Genomic DNA, 22,557 nt, shown 5'->3' on the forward strand with positions numbered 1-22,557 from the left:
CCTGGCTGACCGTGGGGTGGTGTGAAACCCCGGAGCGGGCTGCTCACGAAACTGGAGGAGACTGTCTTCTGTAAGGGCTTTAAAGACCTGGCAAGCTCTGTCCCCCTTTGGCATTTTCGGGCCGTGACAGCAGTGGCCAGAACAGACATTACCCCAGGGTCTAGTGTCAGGAACCAGCCTGGAAAGTGCCTCTCTCTGGGCTGTGTTGGCGGGTTTATCACCTGCCTGGCTTAAGAGGCCCAGCATCCCCTAAGCCCAAGCCCTCACCATGGTCTAAACATGTGGCTTTTGGAAAAGGCAAGTCAGGTCTCTGTGGTTCCCAGGCTGCTGCTAAACCTCAGTGGGTTCCCTCCCTTCCCTGCTGCCCTCTGCCTGTTAGGAGCCTTCTCCAAGGCCTGGCCCAGATGCCACCTCCTCTGTGAAGCCTTCCTGGATTTCCCCTTGCCCTGTTGGTCAGAATCAGTTACTCCCTTCGTTATGCTTCCTCTGCCTTGGGCCCTTATTGGTGGGTCCCTTTGGGGGTTCACGTGTCCCACCAGACTGTCAGCTCCCTGAGGACAAGGACTGTGTTAGAGCCCCCTTGTGCCCACACAATGCCCCTCCCAGGATACTGCCAGTACTTGCATGGGTTTTCAAATGCCAGCTCCTGGGAAGTGTCCCCCATGCACCCGAGTGTGGGAGCTGAATGGCCTGGCTTCCGAATGCCAGCTGTGGGAATCCTGGGCTCTTGAACCAGGAGCAGAGCAGGGACAGGAGGGGAGGGACCGGTGGGAGTCCCTGGCTGGCCACGGTTGGCCCTGTCTTTACTAGCTCGGTTCTAACATTTCACGAGTCTTTAGTATTCTTTTTCCTCTGAGCCTCCTTAAAGCCCTCCAATTCTGCAGGTCCTTGGGGGGAGGTGAAACGGCCCTAAAGTGTACACAGGAGCCCCTCCCGGGCCATGGTGGCCCCAGGCGTCCCTTTGTGCGTGGAAGCCAGCGCTATCCTAGCACAAGTCTGGGCAGGTGCAGCCTTTGTGAGCAGTTTAGAAGGGGTGACGTGTAGGTCTGAAGCTGGGCGGGCAGGGGGGTGAAGTTCACCTTCAGCCCCAAAGAAAGGAAAGGAGGGAGGCCCTGGGGGAGGGGGAGGGGGAGAGCTTACTCTAGGGGAGGGGCACGTCTGGGAGGTGTTACCAGGTTTGCCCAGAACATAAGGGAAGAAAGTGGGTCCTGGTGGTCCAGCCTCAGGGGTGGGCATGGAAAGGAGGCCAGTGGTGGAACAGTAGGATGCAGGGAACGGCCCGGTCAGTCTGTTAGGGAGGACTTTCTGGGGCTGTCTTCTGCCCCAGCCCCAGTCCCCAGCCCTGGCGAGGCTGGGAGGAAGGGGTTCCTCTTCCCCTGCCCCCCCCCCCCCCCCCGCCCCGACCATGTGGGCCAGGCTGCTCCCTGCTGACTTGGGTCTCAGAGGCACCCTCAGCCCTTGGCCAGAGGAGGAGCCGTGGGGCCCCAGGCATGTCAGTGATTCTGTGTGTGCGTGTGTGCGTGTGTGTGTGTGTATCAGGGAAGCTGGTGGCGGGTGACTACGGTGTGGAGCACCAGCTGGAGAGGCAGGGCCGTGGCGTGAGCTGGCCAGACTCGGACAGTCAGTGCCTCGGGAGGTCACCAGGTGGAGAAAGGGAGCCGTGAGACCTGTGGGGTCAAGGAGGCCTTTGGGCTATTCATTGGATGGCACTAATTCAGTGCCTAAAAATAACCCCCGACTCAGTGCAGCACTGCCGAATTTTCCAAGCTCTTTCAGATCCACAAACTCATTTCAGTTTCCAGCGGCCTGGGAGGAAGTGAGTTCCATCCTTATTTGACCACAGGGAACATGAAGTTCTAGAACAAACTTGTGAAGGGCCTGCGGCTAGCTGGTGGTAGAACCTGGACCGGAGCCCCCCTTTCTCTGGCCATAGGTTGAGCGTGGCCTCCTGTGGACCAGAAATGGAGTGAGGGGGGCATTCGCTTTCTGTCCCAATGCCCTGCCTTCAGGGCAGAAAGCCCCCTAGGAGAAAGGTTAGGATGGGGAGGACAGACACAATGGAGCAGAGAGGAGCTCTGACAGGGCGGGGGTCGGGGCAAGGGGCATCAGCGAGGACTTGCTGTGGGGGTACTTTGGAGCTAGGCTTTGGGAAAGGAAGGATGGGCAAAAGCCAAGGGAGTGGGGATGGGGATGGAGAGAGTAGGAAGTGGATTTAGGCCCGGCCAGCTTGCAAAGCCTTGACACCCAGCCTGAGCATCCTCTGCCGGACTGGGCAGATACTCTGAGGACAAGAGTCACATTTGAAGAAGCCGGCGTGGAGGACCCTGTGGCCAGTCTCGTGCCTGGAGTCTCAGGTCATCTGGTGGCAAACCATGGCTGCCCCAGCCCCTTTGAGTGGGTAGCTCCCTGTAGCCTCTAGATCCTTCTCCCCTCCCAGCCCTGTCCCTCTCTGTCCTCTTTCTCCTGGCCAGACCTCCTGCCCCAACTCACTTTAATTCTCCCTTTAGTATTAAGAAGAGAGAAACTGCTTCTTAAGATGGCAGAGTGACTGAAGAGAGGAAGAGAGGTGATTGCCATGGAAACTATAAAGTTGAAGCAGAAACTTTCAGGAGCGGGAGCGGGGAGGAAAGCAGACCCAGTGGCTGAGGGCCGAGGAGCAGGGAGGCCTGGCCCAGGCTGGCCTGGAATGCCCCACTGCCCAACACCCCCCAGCCGGCCAGGCACTGCTGGGACCTGCGCGCCTGGGAGCAGGAGAGCCGCCTGGAGGCGAGGTGCCTGGTACCAGAGTGAGGTAAGCAGCTGTGGTCTGAGGAGGAGCCCGTGTCTTCTGCCCAGATCCCTGCTTGGTTCTGAGCTGCCAGGCACACGTCCGGCTGGGGCGGCCCAGGATTCCCTGCAGGTCTTTGCTTGATGTCTTACTCCACTGTTTTAACACGCAAAAATGACTCGGCCCAGGACTGGACGGTTTACAAGGCAGCTTCTCACGTGTTGCCTCATGCAAGTCCTGTGATGGTCCTGGGAGGATGGTATTCATAGTCTACAGATGGAGGAGATGAGGCCCAGAGAGGTTAGGGGACTTGCCCTAGGTCACACAGCTGAGGACCTCCAGGGGTGGGATTGCAACCCCTGGGCTGTCAGACCCTAAAGCCCTGAGCTCTCTCTGCCTCCCTGCCACTTTTTGTGTTTGAGTGGGTGGCTTTGCCTGGAGCTGTCAGCTCCCTGCAGCTCTAGCCCCTTCTCATCCCTCACTCCAGTAGGACTTCCTCTGGGGCACCGCCATGTACTTCCTGTGCAACCCTAGGGAAGTTGCTTCTCTCTGAGGCTTGATTTCCCCATCTGTAAAAGGGGCACAACAGTACCTTCCGCCTCTAAAGGGAGCTGAGAGGATGCACGGAGACAATTCAAGTCAGGCCCTGGGCACAGTGCCTGGCACCGAGGATACTCAGAAATCTCTGCCAGCTGCATCTGAACTTAGGAGGCACCCGGAGGGGTAAGCAGGGCTGGGATGCAACCTCCCTATATGTCAGAAGAGTTTCCTCTTCTGTGAAATGGGTCTGATGAGTTCCTGCCTTGCCTGGGGAGTTGGAGATGTCGATAAAGGTTGTGGCTGTGGAACCTCTGAAATCATTGAGGCTGGTTGGGGGAAGCACCAGTCTCCAGCCCAGCCCTACAACTGGCCACCAGGGCCCCAGAGGGCACTGGACATCTTAGCCTACATTCTCGCCAGGCTTCCCTGCCAGGCGGAAGGAGGCAGGGTACAAGAGTTGGGTCCCTGCCCAGTTAGCCTGAGTGTGAGGCCTGGACCTGCTCAAGGTGTGGATCTGAGGAGCCCTCAGCATCCCACGTGGCCTCTTGGGCCTGCTCCTGACCTGGAGCCAAGTTTTAGATTTCTCCAGGGAAAGGCCCAGTGCGCCAGATGTGTTATTAAACGGCAGAAAGGCAGCACGCTGCGTGTGAAAGATAATGGGGGAATTTATTGGACGGGCTATAAATCACAGAATGAAAAGCACCCAAACGTGCAGGGAGGAAAATTCAGTCCTGAGCTGTGACTTTTTTGGGGTAGGGGTAGAGGGCATTTGGCCCCGTGTCCCTGTGAGCCCAGGAGGTTGTTGACGCATGGAGGCCCAGAGGTCTGGGGGCTCCAGCGTACATTCATGTGCACAGTGCCCTCCTGCAAATAGCACTGTGACGTCCCCACCCTCCTCTTGATGGGCAGCAGCCGTGTGACAGGCCAGGCTGGACGCTGGGGTTGTGATGGTGAGCCAGGCAGAAGGACCCAGCCGTCAAGGGGAGCAGTGTGCCAGGAGAGACAGATCATCAAAAAACCAGAAATCATCGCACGATGCGATGGGCTTCCCGGAGGAAAGACGAGGGAGCCCCGGGAGAATGATGCGGGAATGAGGAGGGATGTGGAGGGGGAAGCAGTGCGTTTGGAGAGGGAGAGGGGGTGTCTCTGGAAAGGAAGACTGCGTGGGAGTCGGCCAGGTGGCTCAGGAGAGCCAGGCCGGGAGAGATGAGCCAGAAAGAGCGTCCAAAGGCTGGCAAGGCCACGGGGCTGGGCCAGAGGCCTGTTTTTAACATGCTCACTCTGGCTGCTTTGTGGAAAATAGATTCACGGGGCAAGAGAGGATTTGGGGCGACCAGGTGGGGGCTGTGGGAGTCCCCAAAGCTAGAGATGGTGGTGAGCTCGATCTGGGTAATGGCAGTGGAGATGGAGAGAGGTGGACAGACTCAGGCTAGGGTTTGGAGCTGGCAATCATCTGCTTCACGGCGGGGGGGCGCAGAGTCTAGGAAGCGTGCCCTGTGTCCTGAGTCCTAGGAGTGGGAGTGGTGGGAGCAAAGACATGAAGGAGAGAAGTGGTGGGGGCTGGGGGCCAGTGTGGCTGAGGAAGGGGTAGCTGTAGGGAGTAGAGAGAGGTGTGGTCAGGGAGGGGCGGGGGCAGCAACCATGGACCACCACCCCAGGCTGGGACTAGAAGCCAAGGCCCCAGCCTTATTGCTACAGGCCACCTTTTTACAAACAGCTCTCCCTTCTTGGCACCGGGAAAGGGGCTGGCAGGTTAATTACCTGGGGACAGTTGAAGGGAGACCACTTGTGGCAGCACAGGGTTATCACTAGGAGCCAGGCTGTGTGAGATGGAGTCTTGTCTCTGCTACAGTCACCTTCCTGTGCCTGTAAAATGGGAGAGTAATAGTGTCTACCTCTGAGCTTGTTATAAGGACTCCCTGAGTTAATATTGCCTGGCACGGAGTAAGCACTGTATTGGGGTTTATCACCATGTGCTGTGTGACCTTGGGCAAGGTGATCCCCTCTCTGGGCCTTGCTTTCTCCTGTCTGCTCTCTGCAAACACTTTGGGTAAAGGTTCTCGAATCTCCATTGTGCGCCGTGTCCGGCTCCTGAGTGTGGCCAGAGGCGCAACACCAAGCTGGCAGTGTCACCTCAGATGAGACCATGTCCCTCCTGGCCCTGTAAGGGGACACCAGGCCTATCAGAGCCGTAAGGGAATATTTTAATCAGCTCAGGACCTCGTGAGGTCACAGGGCACAGAGACCAGGACAAAAGGGCCAGTCAGGGCTGCTGCCGGCCTGAGCTGACCCCCGGGCCCTGGAACCTCGACCACGTGTGGGGAGCCTGGGGAGGGAGGTGGAGGCTGGGGGGTTCACTGCGGATGGGGACCATGGGCAAACTGCTCATTTTCCATTCTGAGCCTCAGTTTGCCCACTGTACTGTGAGGCTTGGAATCCTGGCCTGCCTGCCACACACAGGGGACAGGCTGCAGTTTGTAAAAGGCTTGTGACACTGTTGGGGGCCAGGGTCCCAGAAACCTCCATATAGAGCGAGGGGGCCCTGAGACAGAGCAATAGGTGAGCCATGTGGTTAGTGTGGGCCCACCCCCTGCTGGTTAAAATGCAGACTCCTGGGCTCTCCCCGGTGGGCCTGGGCATCTGCGTTTTAACATGCTCCCCGGGAGACTGAAGTGCCTTAAAGTCTGAAAACTGAGGTTCTGGGTCCTCCCCTTTGCACCAGCGGGAAGAAGAGCCAGAGGGGGTGGGGAAGCCTTGCCCAAATCACTCAGCAGACTGGGACCCTGAGCCATGCCGCCCTAGGGTCCTCGAGGGGGCACAGCTCTGGGACCCCTGGGAGTCCTGGGCTGGGCCTCCCTAGCCAGGCGAGCGCTCCCCGTGGTGGCGCGGGGGCCGAGACTCCGTCCTTGGGCTCCACAGCCCGGCAGGGGGCAGCACCGGCCAGCACCTCCGGAGGCCTCCAGGCTGTTCTGCGGGCACCCGGCAGGGCCTGGCCTGAGTGGGAGGCCGGTCTGCCCGTGCATGGGGGCCCGTGTAAGGGGGGTGGGTATGAGAGGGGGCACCAGGAGGACGCAAGAAACATGAGGCCAAGGAAAGCAGATCCAGAAACTTCTGAAGCCCCCTTGCAGCTTCCTGGGGCAGAGGCTACAGGGGAAGAGGAGAGGGCCCTGGTGTCCGAGGGGCTGCGAGGAGGCCGCTGTAACCCAGGCTGCTTCCCCAGGGCTCCCAGTGGGACTAGGATCAACTCGGGGGACCCCCACCCGTGTCCTCTGGGCTTTCTAGTGAAGGTCAGTCCGAGGTCAGCCCTTCGCACTGTAACCCTGGCATCGTAGCCAGGAGGGATGTGGGGGTGGGGCTGGAGTCTCTGCCTTCCTGTGCCTGTAACGGCTTCATGTGCTGCTGGGAACTGAGGAAGGGGGGCGGGGCAAGTCCCAATCTCCTGAGCCCTGGGTTGAGGGTGGGGGGACCACTAGATCCCTAAAGGCCTTCTGCCATTCCTAGTTGTGGGACGGCAGCTTCCCTGTCAGACTTTCTGAGGACAGGGAGGGCCAGTTGGGTAGTGAGCTCCCCATCATCAAAGGTATGCCAGCCAAGGCTACTGAATTTTGCTTCCTCTTAGGCCTTTTTCTGTGGTCCTGGACCATCGCCTCTCCACACCTCGTCCGTCTGTTTATGATAATAATTAATCGCCAGGAGAGCCCCACCTGCGGAGAAGGGCAAGTCCCTAGCCAAGGGGGGAATGGGGCCTGCTGATTTCCAGGATGACCTTGAACTTGTTTTCCTTGGCCCCAAAATTTCAGCGACTTCCTGTTTGAGCAGGCACAGAAATTCTAGGGCCCCAGCCCTTCCTCCTCCCCCTGGTGGAATTTCCAGACAAAATGCTGTTCCCAGGGTGGGGGCAGGGTCAGCATTGTTCTCCCTCTCAAGGGGAGTTGAGAGGTGACAGGTTGCAAAAGCTACATTTAATTCTCACCTGCACAGCCTCAGGATGCCAGCTAGGGACTGGGTGGGATCTCCAGGAAAGGCCAGCAAGCGCAAGAACCATGGCTCTGGCACAGCCTGCCCCTCCTCCAACACCTGCTGTGGCTCCCATTTATCTTCCAGATCAGGCACAGAGTTTCTGAGTGTCAGTGCCTAGGGGTCCTGAAAGACCACCCAGGCTAACCACATTTTACAGGAGGGGAAGCTGGGGCTATGAACGAGAGGGCACTTGCTCAAAGCCACACGACAAAGCAAAGGCATTTATTCATCCGTTCATTTGTTCTGTGCCAGCTCCTGCAGAGTCAGGACTTACACCCTGGCCTCCTGACCAGCCCCAGAGGGCCACTGAGAAGTAAACTCTGCAGCCTGCTGTCCACATGTCACACGGAGGAAAGCCCAGGCCCAGAGAGATGAAGCCACTTGCCCCTGGTCTCACACCTCCCTTCTTTTTTTATTTTGGTGAGGAAGATTTGCCTTGAGCTAACATCTATTGCCAATCTTCCTCTTTTTTATTTTTTTGGTTGCTTGAGGAAGATCAGCCCTGAGCCAACATCTGTGCCAATCTTTCCTCTAGTCTGCATGTGGGACACCTCCACAGCATGGCTGACAAGTCGAGCGGATCCGCACCCAGGATCCAAACCCTTGGACCCGAGCCATGAAGTGGAGCACGTGGAACCTTAACTACCAGGCCATGGGGCCAGCCCCCACAACCCCAGCATCTGCCTTCTTGATAAAAGAATGGGGGCTTTGAGCCCAGCTCCCTTGGTTCACCTCATTCATGAAATGTTTGCTGAGCACTGTTCCATGCACTGAGGGTGTGGCTGTGACAGGACTAACAAGGCCCTGCCCTCATTAAAGTCTGGGGGAGACCATTAGGGAACCCTAATACCCAGATAAGAGAGTTTCAGCAAAAGATAAGTTCAAGAACTTAAAACAGGGCAATGGGACAGGGTGGGGGGTGGGGGGTTGGGGCCAAGGACTGGAGAAAATGTGGCCAGGGAAGGCCTCTGAGGGTGTGACACTTGAGCTGAGGCCTGAGGACAGGAAGGAGCTGACCACTGGAAGATCTAGGGTTAGTGTGTGAGGCAGAGGATCAGCAAATGCAAAGGCCCTGAGGTGAGACCACGTTTGGTATGTTCAAGGACTGACAAGATAGCCAGCTGAGTCTAGAACCCTCTTAGCCAGGGGCTCCCCAAGAAAGCTGCAAGAAAGCTCTTTTTTAATTTTATTTTACTTTCTGTGAGGAAGACTGGCCCTGAGCTCACATCTGTGCCGGTCTTCCTCTACTTTGCATGTGGGACGCCTCCACAGCATGGCTGATGAGTGGAGTAGGTCTGTGCCTGGGATCTGAACCCACGAACCCTGGGCTGCGGAAGCAGAGCGTGTAGACTTTCAACCACTTGGCCACGGGGCCAGCCCCTGAGAAAGCTCTTGCAAGAATGTGGATTTCTAGGGGCTGGCCCCGTGGCGCAGCGGTTAAGTTTGCATGCTCCGCTTCGGCGGCCCCGGGTTCACCGGTTTGGATCTTGGGTGTGGAACTACGCACCGCTTGGCAAGCCATGCTGTGGCAGGCGTCCTATGTATAAAATAGAGAAGATGGGCAGAGATGTCATGTCAGGGCCAATCTTCCCCAGCAAAAAGAGGAGGATTGGAGGCAGATGTTAGCTCAGGGTCAATCTTCCTCAGAAAAAAAGAATATATGGATTTCTTGGCCCCACCCACCGAGATTTGGATTCAGTGACGCTGGGTGTAGGGCCCGGGAATCTGTTCAGTGTAGTTCATGGCCATCTAGCCAGCTGCCCACCTACAGGCCAGCCTCATGGAGCCGGCCCCTCCTTTCACAGTTGCAGAGTAAGGATCAGAGAGGGCTATGACTTATTCAAAGTGAGGCGGCCACACAGCAGCAGAGCTAGGCCTGGAGCCCTGATCCCCTGTCTCTCTGTTCAGGGTTCCTTCCGTACCACTTCACCTGTCTCCTTCTGGAGGGGCTGCCTGGGCCTTACCCCTGCCTGGCCCTATCTCGCGGTCTCTTCTCCCTGACCTCACCCCTCACACACTCCATACGGCCAGCTCCCCAGTCCCATTTCATCCTCTGCTCCAGCTTCGCAGTTCTACACACAGCCCCCAGGATATGCCTTGCTGGTTGCCACCTCTGGGCCTTTGCTCATGCTGTCTCCACCCCCAAGAATACCCTCCTCTGCTCTCTACCCAGTCAACCCCTACTCAGCCTTTGAGCTCGATGCCAATGACTCTTCCTCCAGGCAGTCTTCCAGGACTCCTCCCTCCTCCAGTTCCCTCAGTGCTGACTCCAGATCGGATGGACTCAGCCACTTTTCCCAAATGTTGCCACCCTCTCTCCCATTCAGTCTTACTGAGAGCCTGCTCTGGGCTAGTAACTGTGCTGACCGGCTCCAGCTGCCCTGCTCTCAAGGAGTCCGCAAATTAGTGAGAAAAGAAATAGCCCAGAGGGGCAGATGTTGGCCAGTTTTTACACAGGGCTTTGATTCACTATGCTGTTTGACCTTCCACAACCTCACAAAGCATAGGTATCATCATGCCCACTCTCTAGTTGAGGAAACAGAGGCACAGAGAGGTGAAAGCACTAATCTGGGGTCACACAGCCAAGAAGTACTGGTTCCTCACCCCAAATCTGATGCTCTTTCAGCTCCCCACCTGGATGGCAGCTCCCCAGGAGCTGGCTATGGGGTTGGTTCATCTGTCCTCATCAGAGGGCTCTGCGGGGATTGAGTGAGGCCCCTCCCCCCGGAACCCAGGCCGGTGCCAGCCATGAAATGGTTCACAGATGACCAGGCAGGCCTGCCTGGGAGGGGAGGGGGCTCTCTGACCTCACACTGGGACCATATGCCACCCCCTCTGGTCGCACGGTGGGTGTGGAGCTGTCTGGGCCCATAGCTGGGAGGGGAGGAAGAGCCCGGAGATCTGGAGCCTCCGCCCCAGGCCCGGCCGGGAGAGGGAGGGGCCGTGGGCCCACCTGGAGCTTGGCAGCCTTTCTGGGTCAGGGCCTCGAGAGGAAGTACACGGAGAGAGTTGCTCTGGGCCGGCCATCTGGGCTGAAATGCTGAAATGCTGGCTGCTGGGGTGGGAGTGAGGGAGGAGGGCGGGGGCTGGGGCCGGGAGAGCGGATCCCAGCTGCCCCCAGCCCCAGGACTGGGTCCCGAGCTTCGGGGGGCAGCCGGCCCACAGTGTAAGCCAGGGCCCCTGTGGGCAGAATGCATCACGCATCTGGGGGGGTGGTCCAGGTGACTGAGGGGGAAAGGGGGTCTTGGCAGCTCTGTTTAAGTCCCCAGATGGACTCACTCTCAAGTCCTGTGTGACCTCGGGTGAGTCACTGCCTGTCTGGCCTCACTTCCCCTTCTTCAGGGAGTTGATGCGGTACCCCCTCCCCCGCCCCCCGACTGCTCCGTGCTGGGGTGGGAGGGGCAGTCAGACCTTCCACAATCGGGTAGTTGATGCCAGATCCCAGCTTGTGGTGAATTAGGCAGGTCCTCTGGGCAAGTGGCTGTCCTGCCGGGCCTCAGTTTCCCTGGTCCCATCACCTACTCTGAAGGTTCCTGGAGCTCTGACATTCCAGGATTTTATGACAGGCGGTTGACGTGTACGAGGGAGATATGTCTTCTCTGAGCTTCTGGAGGATGGGAGGGAACACACAGGTGCTGGTTGGGACTGGGGGAAATTTCCCGATCTTGATAGAATCCCATGGAGGTGGGCTGGGCAGAGATGTCTTGTCTCTATTTAACACATGGAAACCTGAGGCCCAGAGATGTAAAGGGGCTTTCTTTGAGTCACAGAGCATCCCCCAAATCACAGAGTGACCCTGGTGACTGCCCTTCTGCCTTTAGAGCCCTGACCTGTCCCAAGGGCTCACCCTCAGCCCAGCTTTGGGTGACTTGGTTTAAAAAAACTCTCACACTCCCAGAGGCTCTGTCTGTGTGTGTTCAAATGTCCACGCTTGACTGGGCCCCCAGTTCCGTCTGTGTTGAGAGGGGCAGAGCCATCCACGCCCGGGGTCATCACAGCCCTGACTGGGCCATTTTCTGTGAAGGATGTCATTAAATTCATCAGTAGCTTTTGGGAGGAAGTCTGGGGGGCAGTGGAGGCCGTGGACGCCTGGCTGGGCTTCAAGCACTTGTGTGTGACCCCGGGGGCTTGTCTGCACCTTCTGCCCTGGGGGGTGAGCCCCGCTCCAGCCTCCTCCAGCCCCTGAATGAACGTCCTCCTCCTGGTCCAGCCTCATTCCCGGACGAATGGTGGACGCAGGAAGCCGTCATTGCCTGTCAGACGGGATGCCTCCCCGGGCAGAGGCCCGTGACCTTAACCATGACCGCCCCCCGCCTCCCCGCAGCACCCCCACCACCGCCACAACCCTGCCCAGGGCTCTAGCGTCTCAGAGGTTGAGACTGGCCTGGCAGGCGGATGTGTGCAGGGCTGCCTGGCCGGGGACTTCCCCTGGTCACCGCTGCCTACGCTCGTCCCGACAGGAAACCTGACAGGTCTGAGCCCTCCAGACACCCATTGTGTGGGGCCTGGTGTGGGCTCCAGTGTTTCCCCTGTCAGGACTCCCGTCCCTCCTTGCCTCCTCCTGTTCCTTGTCAAAGCTGGCTTTTAAGGAAAGTTCCAGGCTATCACCCCTCCTCCATCTCTGCATTAAGTCCGGCTCAACCTTAAGACATACTCTTTCTAGCCCACCTGGGTTCAAATCCTGACTCCTAGTGCCAGCTGTGTGACCTATGGGGGCTTACTTACCCTCTCTGTGCCTTCAATATTTTCTGTAAAATGAAGGTGGTAACCATCTGCCTCATAGGATGGTTGTGAAATTAAATGAGATAATGTGCATAGAATGCTGTGGACAGGGTCAGGCACAGGTTCATGCTGAATACGGTTTGTTAGACTAATTCCTATCTTCACCCTCAGACAAACCTTTCGAGGCCAAACCGGTAACCCTCCTATGTTAGAAGCCTTGGACTTCTGTGGTCCCTTCCAGGCATGAGCATCTCCCCCCTGGGTGGCATCTGGTGTTAGATAACTAGTTGCTGTAGTTTTCTTCCTGCACAAAATGGGCCCTCACGAAAGGCCAGGCGCTTCTGCTTGGCACTCAGCTGGAGAAATGGGTGATCTGTGCTAACACGGGAGGAAAAACGGTCCTGTATGGGCAATGGAAGGCTTTCAAGGATGACTCTGACAATTTGCTTTTCTGCGCCGTCGTCCTCACTGACTCTACCCTAACACCCCTGGCAAGATGCAAACCGGCACTGGGGTGGCCCCTCCCACTCAGCCCTGGCCTGGCCCCGTGGTCTGCCTGGACTTGTGGCCCAGCTCTGCGGGCAACCACCACCTCCTCTGTGGATCCATGCCTCCCTGCTCTTCCATGTCCTCATTATTCAAGCCAATGGGTCGGGTGGGCAGAGGTCAGGGGCTCTATCCTTGGGGCTCAGACTCCTTTACTGAAGTGATGTCTGAGCTGCATCCTGAGGGATTCGGAGGACTCACCAGGCGGGTGCAGAAGAGATTCATGGCGGGCATCCGGCCAGCAGGGCAAAGGCTGGAGGCGGGAATGAGCGTGGGGCCTTTGGAGGCCGGGAAGAGGTAGATCAAGGTGGGTGCAGTGGGTGGGGGCGCAGAGGGAAGCGGCTGCTTGGTGACCGACCTTGGCCCTCGCTACTCTGGGAGTTCACTTTTGGAAGCTTTTGAGGAAGTGTGAAGGTTGTGGTGAGGTCGGGTCAGATGTAGCTGGCCCCAGGCCCCTTGCTCTGCACTTAAGAAACATGAAGATTTCCGGACCCCACCCAGACCTACTGAACCAAGAGTCTTGGGGGAACCCCAGGAATATGCAGGTTTAATGAGCTGGGCTCCTTTGGAGGCTCAGGGGCCTGGAGGCTGCAGCCTGGACACCCACCCAGAGCAGCACGTGGAGGCGGGAGGTGGGCCCTTTCAAGAGCCCCTCTGGAGGCTGGACAGAGGCGGGACTCTCAGCCCGGGGTGGGGGGGGGGCCCTGGGCCCACAGATGGCGGGGGGCCTGGGAAGCCCATGCTGGCCAAGACTTCCCCTTGGAGGGGTCTGTCTTAGGAAGTGGTGTTGGTGGTGGGGGCATTTTCAGGCACGCCTCCCCCAGTCTAGGCAGTTCCCGGAAGGGGGGCTGCTTCTGTTTAAAGGGAGGAGGCCACGGGGCAGCCGGAGCCGGTGGGTGGCTTGTTCCACAGCAGGATTGATTCCAGATGCTCTGCTGGGGCGTGCAGGGGGCAGCCTTTGTCTGCCTGCCCGCTGTGGGGGTCCTGGGCCAGGAGGACGGGCAGAGAGCCCATGCCCCTTCTCTCCTAATTCCTGCCCTGGCCCCTGCCTACCCAGCACCCCAGCTGGTGCCCACTGGGTCCCCACTCGCGGCCTGTGGCGACGTTCAGCTTGGGTGGTTGGCGATGCCCACCCCATCCAAGGCCAGGAGTGCAGAAGCTCCTTCCTCTTCCTTAGCTCACCCTCCTACCTCCACAAGGCAGGCAGATTGGGGGTCCACAGCATCTCCTTGTAGGCAGGGAAACTGAGGCACAGAGAAGCACTTGAGAAGCCTGAGTATAATCAGAGAGACCATACCAGACGTTTCGAGCCCAGCTGTGTTTACAGCTGAGGTCCTGAGTTCCGGGCTACTTCCCCCGCCTCTGTGCACACACACCTAAATCTGCCTGTTGGGGGCCCCAGGCCCAGACCGGCCATGCCAGCCCCTGGTCAGTCTGCTGGCAGGGAGCCTCCCACGCCCTCCTGGGAAGGCTAGAACCTGGCTGATCAGGGCACTCCTGCTCTGGGAAAGAAACTGGGCTGGATGAACCCCAGGCCCTGGGGACAGGGCTGCGGCCCCCATCCTGAGCTGGACTGGCAGGCCGGCCGTGGGGGTTACTCAATCCTGGTAGTGCCAAGCTGTGGGCAGCCGGCTGCGGGAGCCCCACCTGAGTGGGGAGGCCCAGGTTGGGCGGAGGAGGATGCGTGAAGACCCGCAGCCTGCCTCTGGACTGGGGGACTGGGTACAGCTTTTCCCAAGAAGCAATGTCTGCTCCTGAGAATGAGCTAGAGCACTGCTTAACCCAAAGGAGCATAAGGGTGTCACTGCAGCCACGTGGTTTTCCATCTCCCCAGGGGTTGGCGGTGCTCTGGGGAGAGGGGCCAGGGGAGCTGAGAGCTGGGACGACCAGACTGGGTTTGGAAGCCATACCCCTCCTGCCCCTCCCCCCTAGTCCTAGCGAGGCGCCTGGCTTCCAGCTGTGATCCAGGCTCCTCCCGACCTGGGGGCCCTCCCCCTGGCTGAGGGAGCCTGGGAGGGGGCTCCCCTGTGAGGTGCAAAACCCGGCCTGGATTCCTGCCCAGACCGCCCCGCCCCCTCCAGGGCCACGCCTCTTCAGCTGTTCTGGAGGAGGACATCCAGACTGCCTCAGGGACTCGCCCACAAACTCACCCCTGAGACTGCCCGTGGGGAGCCCTAGGCTGAGACCACTTGCCTGTGTTAGTTTCCCTGTGACTGACACAGTCAGACCTGCTGTCAGGCCTCAGTTTCCCCTTCTGTACTTGAGTGGATGGAGCTCAGGCAGGTGGTTGTCTGAATAATTTAAAAGATAAATGCTGCTGTCGGGGCTAGGGAGAGTAGGGAGAGAGATGCCATCGAGGGCCCCGGGTGATCGGGGAAGGCTGGAGGAGGTGGAGGAGGAGGATGGATCAGGAGAAAAGCAGCTGGGAGGGCAGTCCCTGCTGGGGGTGGAGCAGAGGAGTGAGAAGTAGGGAGTGGTAGGTGAGGCTGGAGGGTGGTTTGGTTGGGGCCAGATGTTGGAGCCTCAATACCAGAGAAGGTTGTTTGGACTTGTTGCTGTTGGGCTCTGGGGAGCCATGGAAGGTTCTTGAGCTGGGGAGTCATGACTTGGAGAAGAAAGCTTTTTAGCAGCGTGCACTAGAGGGAGTTGGCACCCTCCCTTCTCCCAGCCTCAGTTTCCCATCCCCACGGTAGGGCAACGATTGTTCTGCTCTGCCTGCAGACCTGCCAGAGCTGCCGTAAATGCTCGGTGGGGGGAAGACTTCACAGCATCCACAGTGTTTTTTGGGGGAGAGGGTCCAGATCAAAGCGGGCAAAATGTTCAGATTTGGCAAAGCCGGGCTGGATACACAGGTGTTCATTATGTTCTCTCTCCTTTTGTGTGCTTGTTATATACATGATAATTTTAATTAACAGAAAAATAATACATGTTCAAACGGGACAACTTTTAAAATGTAAAGAATGGGCAATCATCCCGCGTGAAAGGGGAGGCTTTTCAACCAGGGGCCCGCGGAACAGTGTGTTTGCGGGTCGATACTCAGCCCAGTGCCCTTGGGGCAGAATCGGCCCCGCAGCATCAGCCTCATTCAGACCCTGATTGGTTCCAGAACACAGTGCTCGCCTGGTCACCTCGCGTGCGCCCTGCCCAGTGCCGGGAAGCGCGCACACGTGGGTATGCACCGTCTACACCCGCCGGCGGGCTGGGGCCCCCGCACGCCCCGAGGTCGGGCATCGCCTCTCAGGCGCCAGGGTGGAGGCGGTGACCCTCCTGGGGACCTGCCTGGGGTCCCGGGACACTCCGGGCCGCCTCGGCCCGCGGACTCCAGGCCGGGATTTCTCCCGCACTGACTTTCCGGGCCGGTGCCAGCCCGGCCTCTCGGTCCCCGGCCCCCGCCGCGGGGCCGGCTGCTTCGGGGAGGGCGGGGGCCGGAGGAGGAGTTGGAGCGACTTTGTGGGGCAGCCTTGGCCTCGGCGGCGGTCGCTCCGACGTGCGCGGGAGAAGCAGGACGCCCGCCGGGCGGGCCGGAGCGGCCGATGGGGCCCGTGTGAGCGTGCCCAGGCCCGGCCCGGTGCCCGGCGGGCGGCAGCATGTCCGCGGGCGGCAGCGCCAGGAAGACCACCGGGAGGCCCTCCTACTACTACCGGCTGCTGCGGCGACCCCGGCTGCAGCGACAGAGGAGCCGCTCCCGCAGCCGGACCCGGCCCGCCAGGGGTAGGCGCCACCCCGACCCCTGACCTCCCCCCCATCCCTACTGCCGCTTCGCCACCTGATGCCCAGGGATGCCGGGGTCCCTGGGTTCTCCTTCAGTCTGCCTGGGACCCCTCATCCGCCCCTTCTGGCCGCTTGTTACTGTGTCTGCTTGACCCCCATTCCCTCAGCTTCTCCTTCATTCCCGCTCTCCTGGGGAAACTGAGGCTGTAGTGTCTCCCCCTTATGCCATGGGCAGGGGAATGGGAAATTGCGATTAGGGGTTCTCTTTCTTCCCCCTCTCAGATTCCACCGCGGCTTGCCTGTGCTTCAGTTTACATGCAGCTTGGCAATAAATAATCCTGAGTGGATCTGGGCTGCCCCTCACCTGGCTTTCCCTGCGCTGGCCAACCCCCTGCACACGCTTCTCTCCTCAGGGACTTAACAGGCTTCCCCCTTCTTGGATGGGGGGACAGGTGGGTGGACTATAGGGGCTCTGTCCCTCCTTGGCTGCGGAGGTGCCGCGGCTTCCATCTGTCGGAGACCCCTCGGAGTGGGTGGGCGCCACCTCCTTTGAGAAGAGATTGTCTCGCGGCCTGGAGGCTGGACGGGGAGGAGGGGGAGGTGCGAGCAGCAGTTTTCGTTTTCCAGTAACAGGATCCTCAGCTGGAAAGCGTGTGATCCAGGGGGCTGCCTTCTGGGCGGGGTGGGGCCGGGGACTTCCTTCCGTGGCCGGGTGGGAGGTGGGAGGGAGGCCCCCTGGAAGGAGGAGGCCTTCGAAGGGGCCCTGGGGAGGCCGGAGTCCCGGCAGAGGCTCACGCACACTGAGGTGCTCCTGGGCGGGAGGGAGGAGGGGGTTGGTAGCGCCCATCCCGGAGCTGGGCTGAGTGTCTAGCATCAGGGTATCTTGGGAATCGGGAAGGCGGAGCCTGATCAGAGAGGTGTTTGAGCAAATCTGGGCTTGGAATCTGGCAGACCTCGGTCAAACCCCACCCCCCCTTCCCCAGGCGCTGGTTGTACGACCTGGGCCCTGGAATGTTGCCCCTGAAGCTCCCTTTTCTTATCAGCATGAGGGGGAATGAAGCCGGCAGGCCATGCACGTTCGTTCGCTTCTCCCCAGAATGGGGAAGACTTTTCCCACAGTCTGGGCTGAGCAACAATGTACAGGGCTTCCTCAGGAAGTAGTGAGTTCCCCGTGTGTGGAAGGGTTCAAGCTGAGGCTGGGAGTGTGCTCATGTGTGTGCTGGGAGTTCTGTCCTCAAGGGCCTGGGGGCCTGTGGTCCACCTCCCCTTGCTTTCCTTGAAGTGGCCTCTGGCCTCTCCCTCCCTCCAGGCTTGGCCTGGGAAACCAGAGATCTGGGTTCAAGCACTGTGACCTTGGGCAAATCACTTCCCTTTTCTAAGTCTCAGTTTCTTGAGCTGTAAAAGGGGGCCAGCAGGCCGCGGAGGATTCCAGGAGAGAGCGAGTTCCTGCTGTGAGAAACGGGAACTGCACAAATGCCCTATAATGCTCAGGCCACTGAGCCCTCCTGCACCCACCCCACCCTAGCTCAGCGCCCTGCGTAACCTTTCCCTCAGCCTGCTTCCATCCCTGACTGCAGAGGCCCAGAGAGGACCGGGAGTCCCTCTCCTGCTCAGCTGAGTAGACAGGAGACAGTCAATGTGTCTGGCCATCCCTGAGCCCCAGCTCTCAGGCCTGGTCTGTGCAGGAACCCCTGCTTTGTGTCCCAGCCTTGAAGGAGCTCACAGCCGCAGGGAGTAGGGAGGAGACTGCTGAACAGAACTCACACCTGGGGAAATCAGGGAGCGCTTCACAGAGGAGGTGACATTTGGACAGAGTTTCATAGGATTGCCCTCGGCAGAGGGAGTGATTGAGTCAGATCTGGGTTCATATCCCAGCTCTGCGCAAAATTGTCCTTTAATCAGTTACCTCTCCAAGCCTCAGTGGCCTCGTCTGGTCAGTGGGGTAGTGAAGGCAGGGTTGGCTAAGGAAGGAGAGCGGACGCCTGGAGAGCTAGAAGCCTGTGCTGCCTGGGACTTGGGCACAGTTACGTGTGAGCTCTTGTTGTCCATACTCTGGACGGAAGGAACAGCCTGTGCAAAGACAGGGAGAAGGAAAATGTCTTGAGTGTTGTGGACAGAGTTGCTCCTGGGGTGGCCGAGGGGGGTCAGTGGGGGAGGGGGAGGATAGCAGGGAACAGTAGTTTGGGCCTGATGAAGGGCCTTGAGTGCTGGGGAGTCCTGCTGGTGGGAGCTGCCTGGCAGGGTGACAGGTGGAGGCTGGAGGCCTAGAGCAACCACACACCTCCCTCCACTGCGCCCCCATCCCTGATTCGGCCCCAGGGCCACCCCTCCTCCTGAGGGCAGTGCCCCACCCAGGGGGTAATGCATGCTGGGGGAGCCACCCCGTGGCCTTGACCTCCCCTTTGACCTCCGGCCTCAGTCTCATCTGCTTGGGGACTTGATCTCATGGGAGTGACATCACACTCCAGAGGAGGAGGTGGTACGCAGCACCCCAGCTCCCATCAGGCCCTTGCTCCACACCCGTGTGGCCTCTGCCTTTGCCGCTAGCAAGGAAGGACAGTGACCAAGAGGTTGGGGGTGTGTTTGTTCAGAGACGGGAAAGCACGGGGGAGAGCTGCCCGGTGGAGGCCTGCAGCTGGCCGCCAGGGAAGGGGTTGTGGCCGGGCTGCCACCTCTGCCTGCCCTCTGCCCCCACTGCCCCTCTAGAACAGACTTGAGAGCAGGACTGTGTCCCTGGCAGGGCTGCCAGTGGGGGACCGCATCTGCAGCCCCCAGGTTTCACCAAAGAGGGACACTAAGCAGGTCTCTTCCCTTCTCCAGGCCCCAATTTCCCCATCTGAAGAATGGGCAGAGTGAGACTCTCTGTTGATGATGGCCAGATGCAGGGTGGAAACAGTGACCTTTGGATGGCGAGGGTCGTCTGGCCGTTTCACGTTGTGCCTTGTGACCCAGAGTCTACTTGGCCCATGGATTTGAGGGGGTCCTGTCCCCAGAGGAGTGTCACTTGCCTGGGCGCCTTCCCACTTTCCCCCACCGAGGTCTAGAAGAGCTTTGTCTGTCTGGCCTGTCTGTCCCCAGGGCTACTGGGGGAGATGCAGGTTTTCCTCTCACCTTGGATGAAGTCCTGGCCCATCCATTCAGCTGGCGAACATATCTTGAGCTCCTCCTGTGTGCTGGCTCCAGCCTGGGCACTGGGGCACGTGGGGACGAACTGTATGCTCCCAGCCCTCGGCAAGCCCCCAGTCAGTTGGGGAGGCTGGCTTGCTGAGGTGCACTGGGGCACAGAGCCCTTTTTGGGGCACAGAGCCGCGGTTAGTGGGAGCCACGATCTGGTTGTGTGACTCTGGGCACGTCCCGGGGCCTCAGTCTTCCCATCTGTCCAGTGGGGCTGATCCTGCCCTGCTGGCTCTTGTGTCGGGTGACCTCTTGGAGTGCCCATGCCTGTACTCGGGAGGTTTAGATTCTTTTCTTCCTGTCTCCTGAGTTTTTCCAGGGGCCCAGCCCCGTGCCAGGCCCAGCCTGGGCGCTGGGGGCTTGGCGGATGTTTCCTGCTGAGACGGTCAGTTCCTCCTCCGTGCCTATACACACCCCTGTCGCATGGCCCTGTGTCTGGGCTGCTGTGTGGTCCCCTCCCCTCCACCTGGGTCTTTCCTTTCAGGGTCCGCTGGAGTCCGCCTGTGGGGTCTTAGGAGGGGGTCCCAGGAATGCCCCAGCACACTTTGAGGGTTGCAGGCAGGAGCGCCTCACAGCAGTGCCCAGGAGTGCTGGGGTGACCTGACGTGGTGCTCCCCTCCCGGGGCTTAGAACATGGGGTCCAGCTGGGGACACTGAGGCACAGAGGGGCCACCTTCACAGAGCAGGGTGTGGAACCCAGGGCTGCTGGCCCCCAGGAAGATGGTGACATGGTTCGGAAGGGTACTGGTTTGACACAGCCGCTTCCTAACTGGGAACAATGGCTAGGGGAGGGCCTGTGTGCCACCTTAGGGAAGGGCGGGGACTGGGACCTCTACCTGGGGACCCTGGCTTCAGGGAGACCAGCCAAGAGGCCCCTGGGAGTAGCTCGGACCCTGTGGGCTGGACAAGCCTGAGAATAGCCCTGAGGGTGGGGGCTGGTTGTATCTTGTGGGTCCATCTCTCCCTGCTGTCTTTAGTTGTTCCCTTTGGGGCCCCAGGCCTGGCTCTCTGTCCCCAACTTGGATGAGACTTCTGAAGTTGTACATGCACCTTTTCTGCCTCGTGTCTTCGTCTGTTCCTGCTGAGACATGATCTGTCTTTTGGGGCTTGGCCTCAGCTTCTCCAGGCTCTCCTCCTCCTTACATACCTCAGGGACTGGGAGGCTCACTCTCTATCATGGTGTGTAATAAAAGCAAAAATAACTTCTGTGTGCCTGGCAGTGAGCTTAACTGTGCTTGCCTTATCTCGTTTAATGCTTACAACAACACTGAGATGGATACCGGCATTAGCCTCATTTTATAGGTGAGGAAACTACATCCCAGAGAGTAGGAGCTCTGTCCAGTGTCACACAGCTCAGAAACAGTGGAGCCCAGCTCTGCCCGACTCCAGATCCTGCACTTGTAAATGCGCCACCTCACTATTCCTTGGACAGGCAGACCTTTCTGAGGTTAGGCCTTGGCTTTGATAAGCCCACGTCCTCCTCCTATCTGATTTGCACAGTCAACGACTCTACCGAGTGTTCACGGCCATCATCTCCCACAATTCTGGCCATAACTCAGGAGGGAGGCAAGGGGATGACCTCCTTGGCATCGGCAGGGGGGTCAGTCCTCCTGATTGGCTCTTCCACCTGCCTGGGATGACTCAGGTGATCCCCCAGGCTCAGTCTCTTCCCCTGCCCCCACCCCCTGTATCCTGATCTCATTCATGTTCTGCCAACCTTGTCCTTTCCTTGGGCAGGTCACAGGTCTTCGCCAAGTCCCTTTGTGCAGAGGGTTCAGTGTTCCCTGGTGTGAGGTCCCTGGAGACAGGCAGACAAGCTGGTCCTTGAGGCCCCACTTAATCTGCCTCTGGGCCTTTGAGTTTGCTCATCACCTTTAATAATAAGGAAGATAATAGCTGCCTTTTACCCAGCTGAGCATGTGCCAGGCCCTGTGCCACGAGCTTCACCTGATTCTCTCATACCTCATTTCAACTCCCCAACCCTCCTAGGAGGTGAGGGTCGTCATCAACACTTCCTGTTGTCAGGTGAGCAAACCGAGCTCGGGGTGGTGAAGTCACTGGCTTCAGAGGCAAGGTTTGGACCAAGGCAGCAGACTGCAAAGCTCTCGTTCGGAGCCACCCTCAGAAGCCCAGTGCTTCCTCTTCTTTTCTTTGGTGGGTGCGATTCAGAGAGCACTGGAGTGGGCCAAAGTGCTCTTGATCTCAGTAGGTTGGGTGTAGAGTTCTGATTCCGGGTGCTCCATCCCTGCCCGGCTGTGTTCTGTGCTTCCTGGAATCTGGTGATGCCGGGAGCCAGCCTGGCTCAGCTGCCAACTTGGGAGGTTGGAGGCATTGATCCTTGTGGGCTCTGGTGGCACCAGCACTAGGAGCTATCTGTTCTCTTTGACAGCTGGGGAAACTGAGGCCTGCAGAGCCAAGGCCACTTGCCCAAGGTTGCGTCAAGATGTTAAGAGAGATCCATGTCTGGAAGCCGGACCTCCTTGCGTCTGATTTCAGTGTCGGTTTTGTTTATTGCCTTTCCTAAGATTAGCCCAGATGGGGAAACTGAGGCAGCAGGGCTCCTTGTTGGGTCTTCTCGGAACAGAGAATGGGGGGGGGTGTTGAACTCTTACGTAACAACGCAGATGTGCTCACGCCCTGGGCCGCATGCGTGTTCTGTTTAGAAATGACATGAAGCCTTTCGACTGTTTTTCAAAGAAAAGCAGGGGCTGCCATGTTTCCCCTGCACCTTCCTCTGAGGCCACGTGGGTAAATGTCAGGAAAGGGAGAGTGTTTCCTGGTCAGGAACATTCGGAGCCTGCCGGGAGCTGAAGTTTTGTTTTCTGTTGAGTAGGTGTTTGGGGAGTCAGTTCCTGGCCCTCCCTCGCCCCCGCCCGCTGTTCCCCGCGAAGGTTGCACTTGACAGCTGCTGGGAGGAGGGGTCTGAGGATAAGCAGCGGAGATGCCCGCGCGTGGAGTGGCGGGGTGGTTATTTTTAGCCATCCCGATCCGGTGGAGGCATTTGAGCGTTTGTTCAATATTTAATTATCCATCTGAAATTGGCCCACGTGGCCTTGAGTTTGGAAGCGGCTCTCTGG

General features: G+C 58.9%; 1 protein-coding gene across 31 annotated transcripts in view; it reads left to right on the forward strand.

Annotated features, from left to right (window-relative positions):
• DAB2IP (DAB2 interacting protein) overlaps positions 1 to 22,557 on the forward strand; it is a 194,427-nt gene that overhangs the window by 52,637 nt on the left and 119,233 nt on the right. For 6 of the 31 annotated variants that reach the window (XM_070596141.1, XM_070596147.1, XM_070596152.1 and 3 more), the window contains exon 1: positions 15,980 to 16,306. The exons of 23 other annotated variants lie outside the window; for them this stretch is intronic. In XM_070596141.1, coding sequence (XP_070452242.1) covers positions 16,183 to 16,306 — 124 coding nt within the window. In that variant the 5' untranslated portion in view covers positions 15,980 to 16,182. Of the gene's footprint in view, positions 1 to 15,758; positions 16,307 to 22,557 lie in introns of those variants that run through there. 2 more of the 31 variants (XM_070596145.1, XM_070596154.1) reach the window with 2 other exon arrangements.

The sequence above is a fragment of the Equus przewalskii genome, chromosome 26 (genome assembly GCF_037783145.1).
Source record: "Equus przewalskii isolate Varuska chromosome 26, EquPr2, whole genome shotgun sequence".
In the NCBI taxonomy this organism is placed as follows: Eukaryota; Metazoa; Chordata; class Mammalia; order Perissodactyla; family Equidae; genus Equus; species Equus przewalskii.